Source organism: Genypterus blacodes, unplaced genomic scaffold (assembly GCF_046128005.1).
Source record: "Genypterus blacodes isolate CSIRO-AG114 ecotype Tasmania unplaced genomic scaffold, CSIRO-AGI_Gbla_v1 ptg000037l_1, whole genome shotgun sequence".
NCBI lineage: Eukaryota > Metazoa > Chordata > Actinopteri > Ophidiiformes > Ophidiidae > Genypterus > Genypterus blacodes.
Genome location: NW_027466850.1, coordinates 439,658 through 464,161, shown reverse-complemented (window position 1 = coordinate 464,161; position 24,504 = coordinate 439,658). Strand labels below are relative to the sequence as shown.

General features: G+C 46.5%; 1 protein-coding gene across 7 annotated transcripts; it reads right to left on the bottom strand.

The window, feature by feature from the left end:
- Positions 1 to 153: 153 nt before the first annotated feature.
- On the bottom strand, positions 154 to 24,425 carry ampd2a (adenosine monophosphate deaminase 2a). 7 transcript variants are annotated; one of them, XM_076147168.1, is made up of 22 exons: positions 24,316 to 24,425; positions 24,083 to 24,175; positions 21,714 to 21,883; positions 21,523 to 21,578; positions 20,585 to 20,988; positions 9,205 to 9,335; positions 8,951 to 9,081; positions 8,364 to 8,432; positions 7,022 to 7,133; positions 6,728 to 6,914; positions 6,039 to 6,180; positions 5,850 to 5,939; positions 5,618 to 5,747; positions 5,257 to 5,451; positions 5,034 to 5,165; positions 4,753 to 4,916; positions 4,507 to 4,633; positions 4,236 to 4,399; positions 4,009 to 4,129; positions 3,527 to 3,700; positions 3,299 to 3,409; positions 154 to 3,160 (listed from the first exon to the last, which is right to left on the bottom strand). In XM_076147168.1, exons 3-22 carry the CDS (start codon positions 21,732 to 21,734, stop codon positions 2,945 to 2,947), a joined length of 2,877 nt encoding a protein of 958 aa, XP_076003283.1. In that variant the 5' UTR covers positions 21,735 to 21,883; positions 24,083 to 24,175; positions 24,316 to 24,425; the 3' UTR covers positions 154 to 2,944. The 7 variants fall into 7 exon arrangements, with proteins under 7 accessions (XP_076003283.1, XP_076003286.1, XP_076003285.1 ...); XM_076147171.1 differs by lacking the exons at positions 20,585 to 20,988; positions 21,523 to 21,578; positions 21,714 to 21,883; XM_076147170.1 differs by lacking the exons at positions 20,585 to 20,988; positions 21,523 to 21,578; positions 21,714 to 21,883 and having other exon boundaries at positions 24,083 to 24,134; positions 24,316 to 24,362.
- Positions 24,426 to 24,504: the final 79 nt, after the last annotated feature.

The window sequence follows — 24,504 nt, the reverse complement described above, 5'->3', positions numbered from 1 at the left end:
TTAAATAGTCCAGGTTGTCCACTTTGTCCTCTAGATGGCCGTCATGGCAGTAGATGTTTTGGTCCACTTTATATGATTAAGTATTAAAGTGAGGATTCAGCTGGTGGCATCTAAGCTTCCCCTGTAAATAAGAACATATGGACACTTGTTGAGTAAACATGCTTTATTTTATTGTTCAGACATTACACATGGACTTTATTTCGAAGTATCCCAATCTGTAAAACACTGGCAATCCCAATTCAGGCAATGATAATGGCTACAAAAACTAAATCGGTATAACAGACACAAAAAGAAAACAATAATGTCCAATGTCAAACGAAAAAGTGTCAAGAAGAGGATCGGAACACTTGGAATAAACATCATGGAAGTGGAATTATATTCAAACCGATGTGTTGAGAGTGTAGTGAGAACTGATTCATTATTTAGTGAAGTTTGAGTCAGCAGCCTCCTACCAAATAATCACAAGAGTCACCGAGCGAGCAGCGTGTTGGGTTCCAAACAGCTTGTGTTGTTTCTTTTTCTCGTCTGGTTCACAGGGACGCACCAGCTGAAGTGAAGTGAACCCAGAACATTATTAAGCTGACTGAACTGGACAGAAGGTTCCCAAACCTCGGAGGGCTTCGTGCTCTGTTCAGGGATGCCACAAATCTGGGGGGGAAAAGCATCCTTGAGCAGAGGTCGTAGGTCGTGGGGCCCCCGAGATGCAAACCAGTCAGGATAAACGCAGAGGTTCTGTTCGGTCTCTGACGACTCGGAACTGAAGGAACTAATCAGAACGAGAGGTGGAAGCAGCTTCAAGATGTAAACAGTTTGTCTGGTTACAGCACAAAATGTAATGAATCATACATGAGCCGGTCTCTACACACTAACACCAGGAACAATAACAAGCTGTGTGATTGTGCTTCAGATGGAGCGTCCATGCTTAGATTACAATCCTGCCGAGTCCAGAGTGACACTGAAGCACGCAGGAGTTAAATGTTTGTTACATATACGGGGCGATTACGTGATGTCGGCCTTTGCATCCTTTGAATAAAAACCCAGCAAAGGCCGACGGATTCAGATCATGTACAAAAGAAAGAAAAAAGGTCCGTTTCTACGACGCTACTTCCACTGTGTGTGTGTGTGTGTGTGTGTGTGTGTGTGTGTGTGTGTGTGTGTGTGTGTGTGTGGGGGGCATGCTACTACAGAGAAGCCTTTCGTCTTTTAAAGAGGTATTGACCACGATCCTACAGTCCTTCATGGATAACACAGGCGTCAACAGGAAAGAAGGCCGACGCTAACTTATGTAAAACAAACACAGAAAGCCGTCCAATTATCATCAGAAATCAAAAAGGCTCGCATCAATAAAACAAATCTATGATCGTATTCTCTACTTCTTCTTTTTTTTGTTATGGGCGATTTATGTTGATTGACAACAACAAAACTAAGCATGACATCAATATATTCTGTGTATAAAATTTGTTATCTCTATATTATAGCCTTTAAAAAAATACACTTTATACATTAAATCCAACAATCATACCAACGGCACCGCGTCGGGCGCCATCGTCCCAATGATCCGTCGTTTAACGTAAACATGTGCTAATACATTACTGTGACTGATCTTCATATAAAGGCTCACATTCCCTCGCCTTCACCGTTTAGAACACTCTGTCGGAAACGAGTCCACTGGCAGGCAGAATGATGTGAGAACATGGACGAGTGTGGAATAAGAATTATAATAATAATAAGAGTAATCATAATGAAAGTATAGTAAAGGTGTGATCCGTCTGTTAACCATGTCCCAGCATGGTTGGTCTACATGTACTTTCCAGTATAAAGATAAAAGTGTGTGATGGACGAAAACAATCACGACAAACGGACGTTGTGACGTCGGCGGCTGGTCGGCGGCCCTGAATGCATTCAGATGGTTCACGTTACAGCTTACTGTAAACAAACTTCTCATTCACTCCTGCCTCCTCCGTCCCCTCGCAGGCATGCAGAAGAAGCGACTACGCGCAGCTAACTGTGAGAGAGAGAGAGAGAGAGAGAGAGGAAGAGAGAGAGAGAGAGAGAGAGAGAGAGAGAGAGAGTTTCCTCTTCGAAAAGGAAGACCAAAGTAAATACTACTTTACACCGAGCATGCAGCTAGGTGGGATTCTTATTGCAACAGCAGCAGCGCCTACAGTGTGACGGAGGCAAATTGATGCTATATTGGGAAAGACGACAACATCACACGGGGGAGAGGGAACGGTTGGGTGGGTGAGGGTGGGGATGGGCTGAGGGGGGGTGGAGCATGCAGCGCCGAAAGCTGGACATGAAAAGGCACAGTAAAGTCTTGGCTGGGTGCATACAGTGCACTGCATGCAAAAGGGGGGGGGGAAGCTCCACAAACCAGCTACCAGCTACTTTGTCCACAGGGGCGGGAGTGAGTGTGATGGAGGCCCATTTACAGAGAGAGAGAGAGGGAGGAGCTACAGATCGTCAGTGACCACAGTGAGGTAACGGCGCCCACGTCCTGGACAATCTGTGCTGTTACATACACTGAGATCCGATGGCTTTTGGCAGGACGGGGGAAGGAAGTGGGGAATCTCAGGCTACATAACAAAGGCCGGGCGAGCATTTTAGCATCAACCTGGTGAGCAATGATGCCGGCTCAGACACTGAAAACATCACAGTGAACGCTAGAAAGAGAAGTTAGAGGGGCGGAGGGCCTATGGAATAACATTTTGGAATTTAAAGACGAGCCCTAGTCCGCATACTAAAACACAAGACGGTTGAATCTGGAGCGTTCTGGGAGCACTGCGTCCGCGGCGTGTGGTTTAGTTGATTCGTTAGCCGTGTATCTATCAGTGTGCAGTATAAATCTATAGTGGTGGTCAGAGGTTCACACCGCCGCCCCCTTACGGCGTCATGCAAACAAAAGGACTGAGGATTTGCAGGACGAGGCGATTGAACAGTGCTCTCAGCGAGGTCCCGGCAGGGGGCCCATGCAGATGGACTCCTCCTCTTCGATGGCCTCCAGCTCGTCTGTGCGCACGGCGTGAGTAATGAGGTGGAGCTCCTCAGACAGCGTCTCGCTCCGATAAGCCACGCGGATATCGGGGACGTTGGTGCGGCGGATGTCGTTGCTCTCCGGTCCCACCTTGGCGTAGCTCGGGCCCAGCCAGTAACTCTTTACCTGAATTCAGGAGAGGGTACATGAGTGAAAACCTGAGCTACAATTACCCACAAGCCACCACTATAAAGGGATTGATTTGAATTGAATACTTTGTGAGAGCAGAAGCCTGAAGAATGAGAGCAGCAGTGAAAGGGTTACCTTGTGTGAGAAGCCGCTCATGAGGACGCTGTTCCTGGCCAGCTCACACATGTCACACGAGCTCAGCTTCCACACCTGAGCTGCAATGCTGTACTCCTCCATCAGAGGCTCCTGGGGTCAAGCACACACACACACACACACACACACACAGAAAATAAGTTATTCAAGCGTCCTAAGCGGGGAGAACTCGGCTGAATGTCGCAGGTGAACAGATGATTTCACGCTGACCTTGGTGAAGTGGAACTGAAGGGGGTCGTCGGTGGACAGAGAGACGATGAGGCCTCTGGACAGATACTCAGGCAGGGGGTTGCGGTGATAACTGAGGAACAGGCTGTTGTTACTCAGCGGGGACATGGCAATGCCAACCTGAGCCAAGTAGTAAAGATACTGGAGGACAGGAGCCTGAGGGACACAGAAGAAGGGAATGACTAAACAAAGCTGTGAGCTGCTGTGGATCCACATGAGCTACAGGCTGATGCTGCCGTGCCTCAGGCCTCATGACGGCAGCAGCTGGCAGGATTATGTTCTACAAGCCTGCTGCATTAAGGGCAAAGCTCCAAAGTACAAGAGCCTCAAAATTGGAGAAATATAAGACATAACTTTGTGGCAAGTCATCTGGATTTGTCTCAGCTGGCATCAGGAATGTTAGCAGGATAGAATAATAATGTTGTTGTTGTTGTTTCCCCCCCCGGTCTTTGTGCTCTCCTGACCTTTCTGAGCATCAGCCCATGGGAGATGTTCTCTGACAGCATGAATCCTGACACCAGGTGGTGGATAGGCCCCGCCTCCCCACAGTGAGGGCGCAGCACAAACGTGTGTAAGCCTCGCTTCCTACAGTCAACAAATTAGAAAGGGAATGTTATTCATTCATTTGGGGTTTGTTGTGGATGAGTCTTTTGATGGATGACAGTCAGAGAGGAGCCAGTCTGCGTCGGACCTGCGCAGGTGGTTGAGCACAGTCATGTTGGCGTAGGTGTAGTAGAGGTAGTAGGAGTAGGGCGGGTTGTCCTCTTCTGTCCAATTGGCTGGCAGTGGACTGTCAAGATTGAAGATGTGGTGCTCAGGTTTGGACTCGTCGTCCACGCTATCGAAGCCCACAACCTATTACCACACACACACACACACACACACACAAACAACAAGTGTAAGTACTTAGTGTAAGTGTGAATGATGAATCCAGCTTTGACTCCTGCGTGTTGATGACTCACGTGCTCGAGGAAGAGGTGAAGCTCCGGGTGGCTGCTGGGGTCGATGCTGACCTCAAACAGAGGCATGAAGATGTTCTCCAGCATCTCCTGGAAATTGGCCAGCTGCTTCTTTGTGCGGTACACATCACTGCGACAGGGACGAGCATTATAAATATGTGAAAACACTGGCAAATGACCGAGATACAGAAAACCTAATCACTGGAAACCTAATCCAGGCGTAGAATCAGCCGGTGTGTGTGTACTCACAAAAGCCGAGGCACCTGGATGAGCCAGCGCACGTTATCGGAGTAGACGCTGTGCTTGACGGCCCACTGGGCCAGCTTGTCCCACTCGTCTCTGCAGCGTCCGTAGATGGAGAGGCGGAGCTCGCTGTTCTGGTACTTGCTCTCCTCCAAATCGTACATGACCTCCTGGACAAGCAGGGACAGGCGACAATGGTGAATCAGTGTGTGTGTGTGTGTGTGTGTGCTGCTACATTATCCATAGGAGGGTCAGGTGAAGTTATTAAACACTTTTCTTTTACGCACCTTGATTATGTGTGCAAAGTATTTTCCTTCCACATGGTTGTCAGTCTTGATAAAAATCTCTCTGAGGATGGATTCTCCGATGGGATTGTACTTGGAATTGAATTTGTCAAACCGGTGGAATGTGTTGCGATCCTGCGGAGGAATGAAAACACTTCCAGGTCACATGTCTGTATAGATTCTTGAACAGTGTACAGACATATGTACTGCTGTGTCAGTGTCTCACCGCGTGCATGTCCAGGGTATCTACGCTCAGGTCGAAGGCTGTCAGGTTCATGGTCTCAAACACGTCCTTCAGGGTTTGCCCGTGCCCTTGCTCCATGTGAACTATCTCCGCTGGGTACTTCTTCATGGCTCTCTTGATGAATCTGAGCAGGTGCTTCTGATTCATGCAGGAAGACGCGTGTATGTGCGTGTCTACCTGCAGACGCGGACAGAGCCCAACATGAAAAATAAGGACGAGATCCCTTAGTTCAATGAATGGAGAAGCAGGTTGAGTGTAGAATCAGAACTACCGGGGGCTGCCATTGCAATTCCTCTGCAAATGACAGTTAAGCCACCAGCCGCCGCCTTGTGTTGGCTCTTACCTTGCGTATGTTGTAAAAGTCTCTGTGGGGAACCTTCTTCTGAGAAGCCAGCTCCTTCATCTCGTTCAGAAGGATGTGCATCTGGAACTTAGAGCTGAGGTACTGCAGGCGGCGGTAGCAGAAGGATTTCCTGGGGAAAAACAAAACAAAAACAAGAAGCAGGGACGCGTTTAATTCCCTGCATCAAAAGTGACATTTCTACGGCGATGACTTCAAAGAGACGGATGCTCACACTGGCCCGTTGATGATGAGAGCCATCATGACGTTCATGTCTGCAATATACTCCTTCAGGTCAGGGTAGGGCAGATCCAGCTCTGTGCTCCTGTGCAGAGGGAGACACGGTTAAAACCACAAGGCTCAAATCAAACACAGCATACAACATGTATGTTACATGTTCTAGCTAAAGAGGCGCTTCTCTTACTTGTCCATCTGCTCCTTCTTGGTGTAGACGTGCATCACTCCATCCACCATCTTGCAGCTATAACCCGTGTCGGCCGGCATGCTGCTGGGATCCATGTTCTCGTAGGGATGCGTCTCTGAGACGGGCGGGTGGACGGGGGCGTCTGGGAGCGCAGAGGACGGAGGTCAAACAAGGTCGTTATCTTGAAACCATTACGTCAGATAAGTTCAAGTGATCTCTGTGATAACACACCGTCCTTCAGATAACCCCGGTTGCCATAGTGACATCAAAACTAATAACCCTTGAAGTGTCGGTGACGACCATTACGCCTAAAAATGAGTGTCCTGCTGCTACGACTACGACCGCTGCTGGTCTGTCCAAACACTCCAGCTGCACTTTGAGCACTTAGGCCAAGGACCATGAATGAAATTGTTATTATAAAAGCAGGAAAGGAGAAGAGGACGTCACACTGTTGGCCTCTTCTGCCAAGGGCACACGACAAGACAGAATCCAGCCCCCCTTTGATGTCGAGACAGTATGATAAGACGACATCAAGCTTGTTTGAAATCTGTCATTGTACTGTAGCAGCTGTTGTCTCTTGAATACGACCTATGGTTTTGTTGTACTTCTTTCCTGATAACACACTTAGTAATTGATATTTCTGCGTTTGTTGTGTGTGTTTGTGTGTTTGTTGTGTGTGTGTGTTATACCGGCGTCCACAGGGGTCTCTGCAACATCATCGTAGACTCTCAGATCCAGGTCCTTTATCCCCAGATCCTGCAGGGAGTGAGCCGTCATCTTGCAAAAGCTCTGCATGGATCGAGCCACGTACTTCTCCCGGATGAACAGAGCCTTCACCACACACTTGGCAGCATCTACCAGGTCAGTGAAGGGCACCTGGGAAGATCCAAACACAAAGAAAAGGGTTTGGAGTGTAGCAGAGAAATTAGTTTCCATTGCTGCGGGTGGAAGGAGCACAGCTGAGCAGACGTTTGTTTCCTCACCCCACACTTTTCTTCTCCGGATATGGACACGCGCTGGTACTCCCTCTCAATGGGCAACACCCTCGCCGTAAAGCCATAGCCCACGGTGTCCACGCTCTTCTCTTTCAGTAATCTGAACAGGACGTGGACGGAGAAAAGGAGAGTGTAAATGAAGATAAAGGAGGACAGAGAGCATGAGACCATCGGGATTAAAACAGACAAACTGACAAACGAGGCTGCCTTGACAAATTAGGGCAGATTGTTTAGTATGATCTATCTACAGATTAGTTACAGCTCTCTGAGATTGGTCTTACGTTTAGGACTTCAGTTCAAATATTCCTACACTTGGTGATAGCTTCATCATCAATCACGGGATGATCTTTAATGCTTTGAACCTCTTTAAATGCCAAAACCAAAGCCGGCCTGAGATTCATTCATCCCAGACGGAGCAGCAAAGTGCTTCAAACGTCTCCGGTCCCGTGGCTTCTCTGAAGGAAGCCCTGAAGCTTCTGTGCCGAGACATTAAAACATCTCCAACTTTTACTGAAGGCACATCCTGTTGTGTTGCATCATTCATATCTAATTGCTATGTGGATATTTGTGTGCCATCAATCAATCGATGCTTTTTACTAAAATAACCTGATTTTTTTGTAACTAATTAGCATACACATTCAGACCTTTTCTTTGGTTCTTTGCAAAGGCTCATTAGCTTGGAAAAACCGCTTTGTGCCTCCTTTGATGTGCCGAGGAAAAGCTCCATCTGTGCCGTTTCTCCAATTCCATCCTGCCGATTCTCACTCAACTCTGATTTTCATGTCTCTCCACAGCTTTTCAAGACAAAGCTGCGTGTCCTCGAGACATTCCAGCTCTGCGTCGGCTTTGTGCCTCTAGGTGTGTATCGGCTGCGGCCCACCAGAAAGTGTGAAGCTGGTTTGTTTCCTCTATTCATGAATCCTCCAAACCTAAACCTAAACCCAACTAACCTCAGTCTGAGTGGATAAGTGAGTGATTATTTAGTCCAGACACAAACATGACAACAACAAAAAGATCATAGGTGTGTGTGTGTGTGTGTGTGTGTGTTTCCTTGACTGAATTTGGCATAGAGGCTTCTAGCAAGCAGAGCAAGGGGTTAACACTTTGACATTACTGCATTAATCATGTCACCAGCAGGTGGGAGATGTGGCCCGTCTCTTCGCAGATGGTCTCTGTCGGTGGTTCTGGTTGAAAGTACTTATTCTGCCATAAATAGTGTCCTCTACATATTGAGAAGTCAGGTGAGTGGCTGCGAGGCTCGTGTTGTGAGAGAGCGAGCTGAACACAGATGAAAGGATAACAGAGAGACATAGACGCAGTGCTCACTCACTCTAGGTCTGCAGCACTGTCGATTTTCATGAAGTCCTGTTTGGCGCGGAGTAAGATCTCTGGCTCAAGCCTTGGGGTGAGGTGCAGCGGCGCAGGGTAGCGTGGGCAAGGCAGGAGGGAGAAGATGAGCACCAGAGGCAGTGAGAAAGAATTTAAGCAAACAAGTCGAGAGAAACCAAATATACGCACAAGCACACGGATAAGCAGCGACACATCGGTACATGCTCTCATAAACGAGCTCTCTCTCTCTCTCTCTGTCTCATACACACACACGAAAAGCATGTTAGATATTAGGTGATCCAGGTGAATAATAAACAAACCACAACATCAGCAGTAGTACAACTAGATAGGAAGCCAGGTCAGATAACCACCCAGAGGCTTGGGGAGGTAAAGTGTGTCACCCCAGCACCCAGGACAGAACCCACTAGAACAGCCCAATGGCCCAGTTAACTGGTGTTAGTTAGCCCACAAACCGATATGTTGGAAGCTGTTGAGCGTGTGTGAGTGAGTCTAAGGGAAACAGGGACACAGCAGGAACCTCAGCCCCCTGTAAGCCGTCTGTGCCGAGGCGTGTTTGGATTATCTCACTTGATGTCCTGGCTGATTTGTCTCTCCAGGCGGTGCCGTCGCTCCTCCAGTTGCTCGATGGGGCTGTCCTCCGGGAACTCGTACGGAGCGCTGCGCATCTCGCTTTCGGCCATGCTGCGTGTGAACAGCTCCTGGGGGGGAAACACAAAGTTACGCCTGGTAAAGTAGACACCGGTGTCTCATGCCACAGAACCTCAGGGCAGATTCCAACTCAACCTCAAACGCATTCGTCTGTGGCTTCTTCACAGTCTCACCTCAGCTATCTCTTTGTACTTCTCCTCCATGGATGTCCGCAGTTCGATTGGGAACTGCGTGAGAGAGACAGACGTCCCCGGGAGAGATCGCTGAGGCTTGAGGGGCTTTGGCCCGGCTGCACCACACAGATCTGGAGACAAACAGACGCGGAGAAATCATTTGATTATACAGACTTTCATTTCAGGTTCTGGTAGCTATTCTTAGTGTAATTGAGCAGGACTTCATTTGACTCTACGTTGAGAACCATTGAGTTAATCACATCTAAAAACAGAGCGTGCACACACACACCCACCCTTTGCCTAACACACTGTATGCTGCCGTAGCCTCAGTTCAGTCGTTCACACTGAATGTCAGAAAGTGAGGATTTACAGTTTGTATTCTTCTTCTAGTGTTGTGATTTCTTTTTGATGTACGATCACATGAGCACTTTGTTTAAGCCTGTCACTCTGATATCACATAACAAAACACCAACTACCATTCAAAAGCAAACACACCTTTTTTTGTATTGTTAAAACTTACAATCTTTACTCTTAACTCTTACTTTAACCACAACAACATTACAGCACCGACCCTTTATATTCAGTCTAGACCTGTTTTCTGTCATTCAGCTACACAAACATTATTCCCAGTGTCGACACAAAAAGCAAAATGATTACAGCCTCATATGTAATAAAGAAAGTCAAACAGTAAAACGTAAATCTAAATGAAATAAATCCTATTAACCTACAAAAAGACAAATCAGATCACATGCACACACTTACCAAATGATTACCTTCACTAACAAATAGATACACACACACACACACACACACACACACACACACACACACACACACACACACACACACACACACACACACACACACACACACACACACACACACACACACACACACACACACACACACACACACACACACACACACACACACACACACCTGACAGTGACACAGGGAGTGTTTCCCCACTCCAGACCTGCTGGAAACAGATGGCAACCGTTCCACTCCAGACGAAAACAACCACAAGAGCAGCGGAGCAACTAAAAGATCAAAATACATCCAACTCCTTAAACCCGAGCGTCTGGGTCGACTGAAGGACAACACATTTCCTCCACTGCTTTCTGTGTGCTGACAGAAATCTAAAGAGAAGTGATGTAGACGTCGTAATTCACTCGTGGCTCAGAGCGAACGCGTCTATGGCGTTGGGAGTGGTGCCTTCATTTCCCTCTGTAATCGGTGGCATTATTGGCTCTGTTTCATGAGCCGTCTCCCTCCAAAGCTGAGGAGGCAGAAAGACACAGTCGCTCTCTACAGTCGCAACAATACTGACTGGCAAGATGCTACACAACAGGAAGACACACAGTCAGTCAGACAATCACATGGACTGTGACCAAACCCCCCTTTGACCGTATATATGTCAGACATAACAAAGTCACATGTATTTGACCAACCTGCCCGTTGTAAACACTCATTACCTTCTTACAGAGAGACTTCCTGCTTGAGTTTGAACTGAATTTGGTTTGATTTCCATATAAGTGGTTTAAATGACAGCAGTGGTTTGGTTTCCGGCATGTGTGTGTGTGTTGCCTACCAGTCTGGGGCTGAGGTTTAGGGTTGTTACCATGAGTCCAATGTTATCAGAGCTGATAGAGCTGAAACACCCAGGTTGTAAAAAAATGTAATTTTCCCTCTAAAGGGTGTGAAGTACACCGACAGCAATCCTATCCTCAAGGACACACAGGTGGTGTTGCACACATACACACACTCCCTCACTGTACAGAACACACATGCCTGCATTGGAAACATGTGTGCATAACCAAGTAGTTGAGCTCAAGTACATGCATGCACGCAGAGCTTCTCCCAGGATAGTATCCATGTAATCCCCCGGGGCCTCCACAGGTGCCTCTTAATCCAGCACCCCCAACTCTGTTTATCTGAGTGGCTACACACACGGCGACACCAGTGAACCAGTGAACCAGTGGATCGGCCCATCCCAGCTCGGCACAGGATCTAATGGCATAAAACACAGGAACAATTTAGATTCTTAATGAATTACATGTCAAACTGATAACGCAGGGTTAATGATTTCATCCCCTCCTTATGGCGACAGGAACAATCGGGTTTATGAGGGAAAACTTGGGAGTGAACGAGCCTGGAATGCCCCAGGATTTGTAACGTCAATGATTAATAAGTCTACGAGTCCTGGAGAACAGAAAGCTGCATTTTGTTACAAATGAAACCAAGTAAACACAGATCAAAGTAGCAAGTTGAGGATTTCTAAATAAATAATGAATGAATCCATGTTTTTACTACTTTAATGATATCATAATGTATTACAAAGACCATTTATATCCCTGATGTCTTATCTATTTGAGCAGAATGAAAGTGAAGGTGTATCGATCTGAAGCTTGTGAGTGATGTTTAAACGTTATCTGCTGGTGATTGTCTGGTAAACGACTGAATACTTTTACTCTATTGCGCTCCCACAAACACCACATTATCACTAAAGCTACCCAATAAGGTTTAAAGTTAACCACTGGCAGGAATAATGGCCCCAGCCCATTAAAGTGTGATTAACAGACTCCTGCAGAGCTTCTCCTGATTCTCCCTGTGTGTGTGTGCCGTCATTCATCAGAACATCCGTACGACTGCCGGACGACCTCTCAGGAACATAAATTATTAAAACAATTAGATTTTCTGGTTTCTCCTTCATCTCAAAGACGTGTCTCTGCTTGAGTTTGAAACGAGTCTCCGGGGGCAAAACGGCAGAATGACTTCACCTTTCACACAAACAAATGGATTCCGAAGAGAAATCAAGAAAAAGACATAAAAAAACCCTAAATGTGTCTTCTTTTACCCCAGGAGCTTGTGGAGCGCTGTGAGAGGGTGGAGTCTCTGTTGGCTCCCTGTTTGTGTTGCGTTCCCTGCTTTTCCTGTCACCCCTGGGTGATGTCAGCACATTCTCCCTGATTATTGATGAAGTGAAAAATGACCTCCTTCTGTTTTGCTGTAACCTGCTTTTTTTTGTGTTAACCCAGCCACACCCTGACATCGTTACAGTATAACACCACAGAGATGCTGGATTGTGTCGAACACAGTCTAAAATTAGCAAACGGGCTATAATGTTTCTCCTAGATTCTTGTGAAACTGGTGCACAGGGTGGTCTGATGTGGAAGATCCGGTGAATGAGTGATGACGTGAAGCCATATTAAGGAGACGAACGCTGTCAGGCCACATTAGAGCTCAGATCTGAGTCTGTGGCATCAGGAGGGATTCTCTCACCGGATCTTACAGAGGTGAAAGTGATGTGCGGCTGTAACAAATGATGGAAACCGTAGTGGCAGAGAGAGAGAATATGCTCCTGTGTGTGTGTGTGTGTGTGTGTGTGTGTGTGTGTGTGTGTGTGTGTGTGTGTGTGTGTGTGTGTGTGTGTGTGTGTGTGTGTGTGTCAATTTAGTTATCAATAGTATGGAGTAGCACAATCATACGTTCCATATCCTTACATCTGTTGTGATCTCAACATGTTTTTTTTCTCCACAGCTTTCACTGGAGTCTCAGAGCGGTGACACAAGCTGCAAACGTTCCTTAGCAACCACAAATGAAAATAACCCCTTTACATTAGGTCTTCACATAGACAACATATCAATATACACAGAGTATATCTACAGCAAACTGAGGTAAAAGACTCACTTACCCGAGGTGCTACCCTGCAGTTTTCTTAACGGGAACAAAATGCAGCAGATGCATGAAGTGTCACACACACGGCAAACAGTGAGTCTGACGCCGAGCGGAGGTGGATCATTGACACTAACGAGAGAGGGGGGGGGGGACGTATGGCTCCTGACCTGTAGAATACAGTTCTACTGATGATGTCACCGCGCTGCGCTCCGGAATCAAACTTTCGACCCTCTCCAACACGCAGCAGCAGCGCTCAGCAGCTGTATCTGCTTTGTAGCAGTCAGCAAACTCAGTCAATTCTCATCGATCAGCCCGGCGGACATCAGAGCTGCATCACACTGAACTGTTGCCACCGAATCCCCATCCGCTCGCTGCAACAGTCTCTCACACACACACACACACACACACACACACACACACACACACACACACACACACACACACACACACACACACACACACACACACACACACACACACACACACACACACACACACACACACACACACACACACACACACACACACACACACACACACACACACAGCGCTGAAAGTGTGGGAGAAAGCTTTGCTCTGACCAAACAGATGATGATGACGTAGTCTTCTCTGCTGCCTGCGCCCCCCCTTTAAAAAAAAAAAAGCTTCCTCCCTCACTCCTGCTTTTCTCCTCACAGCCTTAAGAATGCTGTCATCATGTTACAGAACAACAGCAACATCTGCCCGGCACACTCATGTGTCACTTCCAGCTTGTTTTGCGTAACATGTTCAGAATGATGAGCACCCTCCCTCCCTCCCTCCCTCCCTCCCTCTCTCCCTCCCTCTGCCCTGAAACATCACTTATGAACTTCTACTAACATGACATTGGCAAGCAAAACAGCGGTTCCCTCCCCCAGCGTGTACAGTACCTCTACGTCCCTGTCTTGTCCCGCTCTCACAGTCTCCTCTACGGTCACAGTAGCCTTGTCTGAGCGCCGTGCGGGATGCTGGGACATGTAACTAGGCCTGGGACGGCCGGTGCACCCTCCCCCACCGGCACAGTGGAAGACCAGAGAGAGAATGACAGATAAGAGCGACAGAGAGCGAGAGAGAGACAGCAGGATACACTCTCTGCTAAACACACAGACACACACACGCTGCCTTTTAAACAGCAGCACGGTCCGGTTTTCCCTCTCTGCTCCTCGCTTCTCCTGCTGTAACTGTCTCCACCTCCTGTGTGTTGTGTGGCTGGGTTGGCTCTTTTTTTCTCTCTCTCTCTGTCTCTGCCTCTCTCTCTCTCTCCTCTTTCCCCCCTCGCTGCCTCTTGTGCCTCTGCTGCTTCCTGGAATACGCCGGTTTCCAGTGTATGAACAACACAGCCCGCAAGCTCCCCGTATTTAACTACTGGGTTGGATCGTACCACATGGTCGCCTGGGTGGGTGTGGGCCTGGGCTGTACCACTTCAGTCTGCTCCATTGTGCTGTAGAACGGAGGGGGCTCTCATCCCTCTGGCCACTCCTCCTTCTTCTCTCCCTCCTCATTTATGATGGCATTAATGCGCAGCTGGGATGATCTCATAGGTATAAATGTTTAAATTAGGCTGTGAATATTGATGATGGTTGTTTCTTGCAGACGTGTTACACGTTTAGACTCAGCGGCTGCAGTGAGGCAATGCAGATAGATGCAGATGTATGAATGGATGTAGGATCGCCAGTGGATGCATGTGTGCTCGTGTACATGCGTGTTTAAATTGCTTCCTCCCCCCCCGTGAGTCACGTGGCAGATGAAGCGGCGTCTTCCCTCGCTCACATGATTGCTGCATGACACAGGGGAGGCCTGTGCAGCGGCTTCACAGTGCTCGCATTCACCACACACACACACACACACTTTCTCACAGCTCTGCTAACAATTTGCTTTGGAGGGAATTTGCAGAGCATCTGGGAAGCGTCCGGAGGGAAAAGGTGGATACAGGAGAGGACACACACACACACACACACACACACACACACACACACACACACACACACACACACACACACACACACACACACACACACACACACACACACACACACACACACACACTAAGCAAGGCTCCATTTCTCCACGGACGAGGCGTCAAACAAGAAGCATAACACAAACCACATTCTGGACAATAGCCAACATTTTTGTGCCACATCAGCAGCCACAACGTCGACAAAGTTGCAACAGTAGACCAACCACAATTACACAAGTCTGACACCTCAGTCAGACACCCAATAACAACAAAGAAGACATTTAGACATGTCTAAATTGTGTGTATTTGCTCAAAGCGCGAGGCGAGAACTCACGCAAACCCTGCTGCAGTGTCAGTAATAACAATATAGTAAAGATAGACTCGTATTGTTCCTTTAACAGGGCGGGAGCGGCTTCATCGCTCTGCAAATGGTACAAAGCACAATTAACACAAGGCCACAGAACACAGAAAAAGTTGCCAGACAAGATGTGCAGCATATTCGTGGGCCTACATACACCTCCGCTGAACGTCTGGGAGCTTTTAGCCTCCAAATAAGGTCAACAATATCTATAAAACCTTAAAAAAGCCCTTTAACGATACAAGAAAACATAGGCTTGTAAATTGGGCTTTGTTTTTGTCTCTAAACTGCCAGCTTCTCCACCTTTGTCCACCTGGACCTTGGAGGACAGGGGACCTCTCCTCTGTGCGGGCCTGTAAGCCCTCTAAGACCTTGACATTGTAGGGGACATTGGGCAAAACACATACATCTTACTTGACGGTTAGGTGCATTCCATAAACATAAACATGGAGCCGGGGCCTTTCAGCGCCACACACACACACACGCAGGCTACAGGCTGTGTTTCCTTCAGTTCAGTTTGAGGTTTGGGTTGTTTTTAAAAACACATTCTGAGCCGCTCCACTGTGACCTCTGTTGTTTTCACCCGCTCTTTTCCCAGGGGACAAATAAACGGCACAAGGGGGAAGAAGCTGTGTGAGCCATTTTCACTCCACTTCTCAGACCCGGACCAACAGACAGGCTTATTGTTTAGGTCGTCGTCAAGCAAAATAACCAGACAATCTCTAATCATGCACCAAAATTCCCACGTGAATGAAATGGGTGAAACAGCCAAACAATCCAGTAGAAATGCAGATTGCCCGTCTCACACACACGCAGTACGTTCACACACACACACACACACACACACACACACACACACACACACACACACACACACACACACACACACACACACACACACACACACACACACACACACACACACACACACACACACACACACACACACACACACACACACACACACACACACACACACACACACTGCACAGAAACAGAGCCAGATTTGTTTGTGATAATCCAGGGCGCTCTGTGGCGGCCACACGTCTTGCCACTTCGGTCAATGTGGCTCTCACCGTATCTGAATATAGCAAAGCGGAGCAGCGTGTCACTCGACACTGTCAACACACAACGCGGTGTAGATGGCCACCCGAAGGTTAATAACTCATCTCAGAGAGTGAGGGTGTGTCTGGGATTAAAGAGAGGGCAGTGAGAACAAAGTGGTGTTTTTGGAGAGGAGGACTCTGACACTCCCATCCAACACTGACACACAAGACACACGACTGCAGGCTTCATTTTGTGACGTGCTTTTCGCTTTCATTCAGTGTGTCTAACTGCTGTACTTCAAATAAAGAGTGTGACTTATTCTTAAGAAGGTTAACTCCTCCCTTCTTTGTGATGACTGCATGGAAAGAAAAGTCTAGGAAATACACAAATAGATGCAAATGAACAGGACGTAATTCACAGACTTGACAACAAGCGCTAAACTGTGACAATTAAATCCTCCAAGCCAAATGGACAAAGGCCTACACAGAGACCTTCACACTGGACGTCATATGTCATGTTGCGTACCCTGGTGTGACATATGTGAGTGTATACATGTGTGTGCATCTGTGTCTGAGTCTACATGTCACCATTCTTTACTCACACAAGCCATGCATTAAGTTAACATAAAAGGTTTGTTGTATAAAGCAGGCTTTAAACTTTGGACGGTGAACTCAGTGCCTGGATGAGATCACAGGACAGAAATAAGGCAATCAGGCACCAAACGGCAGCTGAAATGGATTTTCCAGTCACCAAAGCGAGGGATTAAATCAGAATGGATCCTCATCCGGGAAAGCGGCGCGCTTAACTGTACCTCAATGATGAAGTTCAACCCATCATAAATGTTTATCTAAGTCTGTCAGCTTGGGAATTGCACACATGAACTGTTTGCACTTGTGTGTGTGTGTGAGTGAGTTCAGCTGCTCTATGCTCTGTGAACGTGACTGTGTCTGTGGCTTGGTGACGACTGAAAGCAGAGATAATTGGGCTCCAGCAGCAACAACAGATTGGCCCGTTAGTGCGATAGCTGCTGAGACTTTGGTTTGTGGTTCTCCGTGGGAGCACAGGAAGGAGCCCAGCGATTCATAGCAATAGAAACGCTGGAATGTTCCACCAAAACACAACCGCACTGGCCCCCAGTCAGGCCTAAATGCAGATCAGCTGAAAACCTGAGAGACTCACAAACTGCCACTTGGCTAAAACTGATGATGGGACTTTAAAAAGAAAAAGCTGTCATGGCTTAGACTCCCTCTAGTGGCGACAAGAGGAAGTGCAGATTCAGAGAGGCGTCATGTAAACAGTGGACATAAAAAGTAAAAATTCAAACCGTCTAAACTATTATTTGGGCAGAATAAACACTTCAAAATACTCAGGCCTTGCTGGTTAAGTGCAGGAATACAAAGTCCTGATTGTCAGAACTTCACAGCTGCAGGTAAATAAAAGTGCTTTATCATCTCTCCACTTTCCTACTCTATTGTTTAATAAACAATGCAAGACACAGCTGTGCCGCAGTGTCTCTTTCGGTGAACACACACACACACACACACACACACACACACACACACACACACACACACACACACACACACACACACACACACACACACACACACACACACACACACACACACACACACACACACACACACACACACACACACACACACACACACACACACACACACACACACACAGTTTTCCAGTGGGTGTGGATGACAGCCTCAAACTGCAGGCACTCACACACGCAAGGTTGTGCGGCCCCAGTGAATGACAGTTAGTGTGTCTTTGTCACATGTTTGTGTCGTCTGCATGCAGGCGAGGACGCACAGGGGAAGAACATGCAGGATGTGTAGGTGAAAGTCCATAGGGTGAGAGTGCAGCTGCACACTATGTTCTCTGTTGATAGTTAATAGACTCTGTAACCGTAGTTACAGGGGGTTACAGGAGCCACTGAATAACGATAGATTAAAAATTACGAGACAGAGACTAATTACAGGAGACACAAGATTACAGAGACAGGACGGATATAGCATAATGATGAATATGCAGAACATATAGGAAGCGCAGTTGTGAAAATGGTGGGAAGCAGCCACATTGCTGGAACGGCAAAGGTGACGCGTGAATGCTTGGTTCAGCTGAAGATTAAGCTATATTTAACTGTGAGTGTATTATGGATGTAATGCAGAGGTAGCTGACGGGTTAGTTGTTGAGTTAGTGGGGATCAACACACTGTAGATCATAACCGGTGCACCAGATGACATCAGAGCGCAGCAGTGCTTCCTGCTCCCTCCAAACATCCTGCAGGTTCATGCAACACTCCGCTACATATCAACGCCGTCCGTCTCCGGCTGCCACACTGGGCCGTCACACACACACAGCGTTCTGCTTGGTGTGATGCATCGAGGGTCCAGCGGAGAAGAGCAGACTGCTGACAGAGCGAACTCAGACTGGACTGGAGGCGCTGCAGGCCTGCTAACTACTTCCTGCGTCCCTACAAGAAGAGCGTGCTGTGGATCAGAAGCCTCTCCGGTGTCGCCGCCAGCAGGAACGTACAGAAGCGTGACCTAGATTGAAATTCCAACTGCTCCGCCGACAACTACATCCAGCAATAATGTGGTGTGGTCAGGGAGAAAGACTTGAGCGTGTGTGTGTGTGTGTGTAGCCTGTGTGGCTCTGACGAAGGGCCGGTGAGTGCAGAGGATTCAACCAAGCGGCTAATTGAGAGGACTTAAATGGCTGCATGGATGGAGAGACCTCTAAGTTATTTATTACTGCGCCAAAGACAGGATCCCACAGCACACACAGCATAGTGTGTGTCGATGTGAGTTACTGCGTGATCCGCCGCCGCCGCACCCGTCCAAAGGTTCTGCGTCGGAGCGGTGCGACGGCGTACCGAGGGTAAACAGCTTCACACACGCAAACACACTGCTACCATTTATTTCATTATGGATCAACTGCTGTGCTTACTGGCTGCTTCCCCCCGCCCAATGAGACCAGTTAGCAGCAACAATAATAAATCATCAAGCCTGTAGACGTCACACTAATACAGCCGAACACAACCCTAAAGACTAAAGTGACAGATGAATGTATAGATTTAATACGGTACAAACCTTTTACTCTTCACAGGTCCCAGATTTATGAGTGTATGACAATGAATTTGTTTGTTCGTATTAAGTGAGCTGAAAGTGCACTACTACTAACAGTGAGTGGATGATTACTGGTGTGTGTGGATGTGTGGGTGTGTGTGGAGCAGCTCCTGCTATTGTCAGGGGGAGTATCATTGTCTGTTAAGTAGTTTGATCATTTTACATGCTGACACTGGATACCCAAATCTCTCTCTCTCTCTCTCTCTCTCTCTCTCTCTCTCTCTCTCTCTCTCTCTCTCTCTCTCTCTCTCTCTCTCTCTCTCACACACACGCGCAAACAATTATTGTGTGTGTTTCTTTCAAAAAGCTATTTGCAGTAGCTAAACGCTGTGATAAAGGTGGTTGTAGCTGGCACTTAAAATTCAGGAGTCTAGAAGTCACCGTCATAGAAGCGGACTGAGTTTGGACAGAGTTCACACTGATTATTAGAGACCCTGATAGTAACAAAACAGATTTAAATGAAACAATCTATATTCATAGTAACAGATCTCTGGGAAATGCACCAAAAAAAAATCATTTCTCCATCTGCCTCATTTGCTTTCCTCCACATAGCGGTTGCATATTCTCCTGAGCGGACAGAGATAAGGTGAGACGGCTCGGCCAAACGGCTGGTGAGGCTGTCGCAGTGAGGGATGTGGAGTTGGGAGATAAAACCATCCCACTGCTCCGTCCAACCCCAGCTGATGAGATAAGAGGGCTGGAGACGTGATGCTCTGGCCAGCAGCCCCGTGATTAACTGTCCTTGCTCGGAGGGGAGGACAGAGGGGCCCCGCAAAGGGCCGGGCGCCACTTTACAGTCTGATGATAATCCAATATCCCCGGCCGGTGCACCAAACTCAGCCTGTTAAACACATCCAGTGCATCCACTGTGTGTTCACTTTGCTTTTAATTTAGCAATTCTACATTCACTAAGGTTTCTTTAAAATATCCTTTAGCTGTGCATCACTGTCCCATACAGAGCACCGCCTTCTTCCTGAATCAGTCAAAACATCACATTCTGAAGTACAACCAGCTAACTCATTGTAGGTAACCACATTGTAGCGTTCACAACACTGTTTCTGTTCTTTCACTCCCACTGCTCAGGCTTGTGAGCATATGTTTGACTCCAGATTTCTGTAATGTCTCCAACTTTCCTCCATTTTTCTATGGGAGAGCCAAACACCCCCCCTATCTACTCACCAGGGCTAGTGGTGCTCTGCAGGCTCCCCCTCTTGCGTAACGGTGATTTAGTTTTAGGCTTCCCTTGTCCATCGCTGGTGACGGAGGAGGAGGAAGAAAAGGACATCTTGCTGCCTGTGCTCCTGTTACAACTGGAGCAAAGCGAATTAGAGTAGTGAGGTGGCCAGCAGAGGGAGAGAGGAGCAGTAGCTCTTACGCCGGAGCTCCGTCTCACATTGGGGTGACAGGGAGGCAGGAACCATGCTGCGTCTGTAGAGACTCCTCTGCAGAGCTGGCTCCTCCCAGCCAGCAGCAGGTTAGCAGGCATGCTACACATCAGCCGCCTAAACGGCAGCCCAAGGCTCACCCATCTCCAGCTGGGGGCCATCCTCCTTGGTTTCCCTAGCAACCAGTGAAAGAGCTTCCTGTGGCACAGATGGGGGAATACAGCCAAGGAGGAGGCACATCAATGCCTCCAGCTAACATGACCGACACCGAGCCCAGAAACATGCTACCCAACACCAGCAGAGGACCAAGGTGAGTGGAGGACACAAAGTTCTTTCAACAATTTAAAAATAGATATTAGACACCCTCAAAACCCACAAGTTAACCAGATGAGCAGCTAGTGACAGAACAATCCAAAGAAAACAAAAATGAGAAGGAGCACAGGACCCAGCTTAGTGTCTGAGATGACAAATGAAGTCCCAGTGTCCTTTCCTGGAAAATTCTCTGAGGGGCAACAGACACTAAACACACCCAGCACAGTGCCACCTGACGTGAAGTATTATTAATAGTGACAGCTAATGCCCAGCAAAGCCAAACGCAACCCATGACAACTCCAGGCAGAACTTTCACTCATGTACTGTGACATGAGACACCCAATGTTACAACGACATCACCACAACACCAATATTAATAATCAACATTTCATCTTCATCATTTCAAACTATAGGACTCACAAAACTGAGAACGGAGGACAGGATGGTTCAACCAATAATGAACTTTCAGGCAAATACTGTGAAAGAAAGACAAAAAGAAAGAAAGAAGGAAAATCAAAAATCAAAAAAAAGTAACAATAATAACAAGGCACCATTGTTGATGCTGTAATAGTTATAATAATATGATACCGTTATGTAATGCAACTTAAGACCTTAAAAGAGGAGACACCCATCTAGTGGTATGAAAGTGGTATCACCCTGGAGGTGTGTGACGCTGTGTATTCTCTTTTGCAAACACTTAAACGCATCACAGCCGTCTATGAAATGGCTCCACAGTCTCCAGCCCACATACCCAGTAGGTGGACTCCGGTCAAGACCTGGACTGAAACACAATTTGACTTTGAAGTGGGAACAAAACCTTTAGTGAAACCTGATACTTGTAAGAGGCGAGGGCTCAGGTGAACAAAGGTCAAATGGCAATGTCCAAAACTAATCTATACAAAGAAAGGAAAGGTAATCCATGGCAAACGCACAATGAAATATATGGAGCAAATACGTGTTCATCCGACCTGAGCTATGCTTCTATGTGCATGTAGTTCACTCACTTAATCCTCCCTTGACATCAAGTGGACCAAGTGTATATATTTTTTTACATACAGTGTTATGCAGTATTTATATATTTATATAATGTGTATTGTTGCTATACATATTAGATTGTATTGTGCATTCATAGACAGACAGTCAATTGAGCTCTTACAAGACAGATTCTAATGGGTGACAGACAGAAAAGCACGAAGAGAGGGTTTATCTGTGCCAAAGACAAAAGCTTGTTTCAATGAGTCTCTAGCCTTTTCTGAAATCTGACCCATTTTGGAGAGAGCTGACACTAACCATCTGGTGTTAGCAGCAGCAGCAAGGACTAAAACACCCAGGCCTACTTTTTGTCTGAAAGAAAAAAAATCCTACAACCACCACGAATATGATCCATGGCTATGCCAGGAGAGAATTACTCACATTCACAGAGTCTTTACCTGGAAGCAGAAGGGAGTCTTAGCACCCTGTTGTCCTCTTTACTCCGAGCTTTCCTCTTTGCTTCTGCTGCCTTCTCAAGCTTCCCTTCTCACTGTGAGATCACGGTGCACTCACTGACTGACTGTTTGCTGATTTTTTTTCTCCACTTCCTCAGTGCAAAGCTCATGAGGTTCAGCATTTTTGTTTGCAGAGTCCACACACCAAAAGCAATGTTCCGGAGAAGCAACTTAAAGCCAGCTGAAGGCTTCATACTAAGCTCTTAGGTCCTTTGTCCTGAACAAAACTGATTTTTAAATGTATAATGAGATCATATCAAATACACCTAGCATTAAATATTGATAAATCTATTCATTAAATAAGCCTTTTTTTGGATTTTATCTCAATAGAACCATCACATGTTCTGTTCTATTTGAAGTTGTTTGCACATATTTTTGTTATTTATTCATCCATAATGTCATCTGATGGCTATTCCAGTCACATCAACATTCATTCTTGCTTGGACTAACTTATCTTGCTTTGGTTTGATGAAATTTACACACAATGGAAACGTCTCTTTCTTTATATCTCAGTACGGCCTTTGATCCTTTCATTCCTTGCACTTTGACCTCGGCAAATAAAGAGTGATTATTTTGAGTGATGTTGTTCAGCATCACCCTTACTCATCTAATCTACCCTTGGGCTTACTATTGCTTGGAAATGGATTTAGTTTTTAGAATTATTAATGGAGAAGTCAATATTTATGTTTATATACTTTTACACATGTCCATGAGAGAGACATTTAACCTTAAAATAAATTATAAATAATAATAAAATCGTCAGGCTTAAGCCAATTTGATTATATAACAATTTGATACATGATATTGCCATTTAATAGACTACTAGTCAATGGTGCACTGTCACTTTAAGACACAATGACGTGTTGTGACCTATGATGACGTATCACATTTCTATTGGATGCTTTCTAGAAGTCCACAAAAAGAAAGCGAATATGCAGTTATTCAGTCACCAAACACATTTTTTTAAACTAACGCACCGATAATAAAGTTGCCAAACGAAAGAAAAGTTAACTAACTTTACATGTGCATTACAACTTTAGTGTTTATGCAGGTTGTGTTACAGAGGGGAAACCGCAGACGTTAGCCTAGCTTAGTGCTGGGTCAGGTGCCACTTTGCCGAATAATCGATTACGCGCAAGTTCAATGGAAATTTGAGTAGTCGAGTATAATTGATTAATTATAACAGCCCTCACATGTCCCCCCCATGCCACTTTTACTTATTTACAAACATTTTTAACAGCCGAGAAAAGTATAATGTATAGCATACGATGACGTAAAGAAAGGTAGCGGCCATAAACAACAACAACAACAAAACTATTACCACGCTTGAGTTTGACAGGCTCAAATTACCAATTATCGTACGAACACACTGTACCAAACACACAAACATACCGTTGTAAGGACATAAGCAGTCAACTTTGCCCTCAAAATAAGTGACTAAATTTCGTGACATTTTACACAGTTTAAGCGAATATTTGTCTTTTCTGACTTACCACCTGACATGCTGGACACTTGCTGGGACCAGTTGGAGGACAGACAAACACCCTGCAGACAAATAACGACGGTGTTGAGCTTTCACCAACGTCCTTACACACGGAAACACAACATTAAAGACAAACAAAAAGCTCCAAATTCACCAATATGACCGTTTGTCTAGTTAGCGAGCTCATTCAATGTCGTACACAAACGTCACAAGTTACATTTTAATTCCAGGTTAATTACTTACCTCGTCAGGTCTTGGAAAAGGAAAAGCCTCGTGTCATAATCTAAGAAAGTGACAATTAAGCGTTTTAACGATTTTATTGTGAGCGTTTGCTGATTCAGTGAATGTAGCTTTGCCGGAAAAGTAACTTCCTGATGGGGAAAAAAAGGAAGTTTCACTTTTAAAGGAGCCGCGTAGTCTTGACGTCTCGGT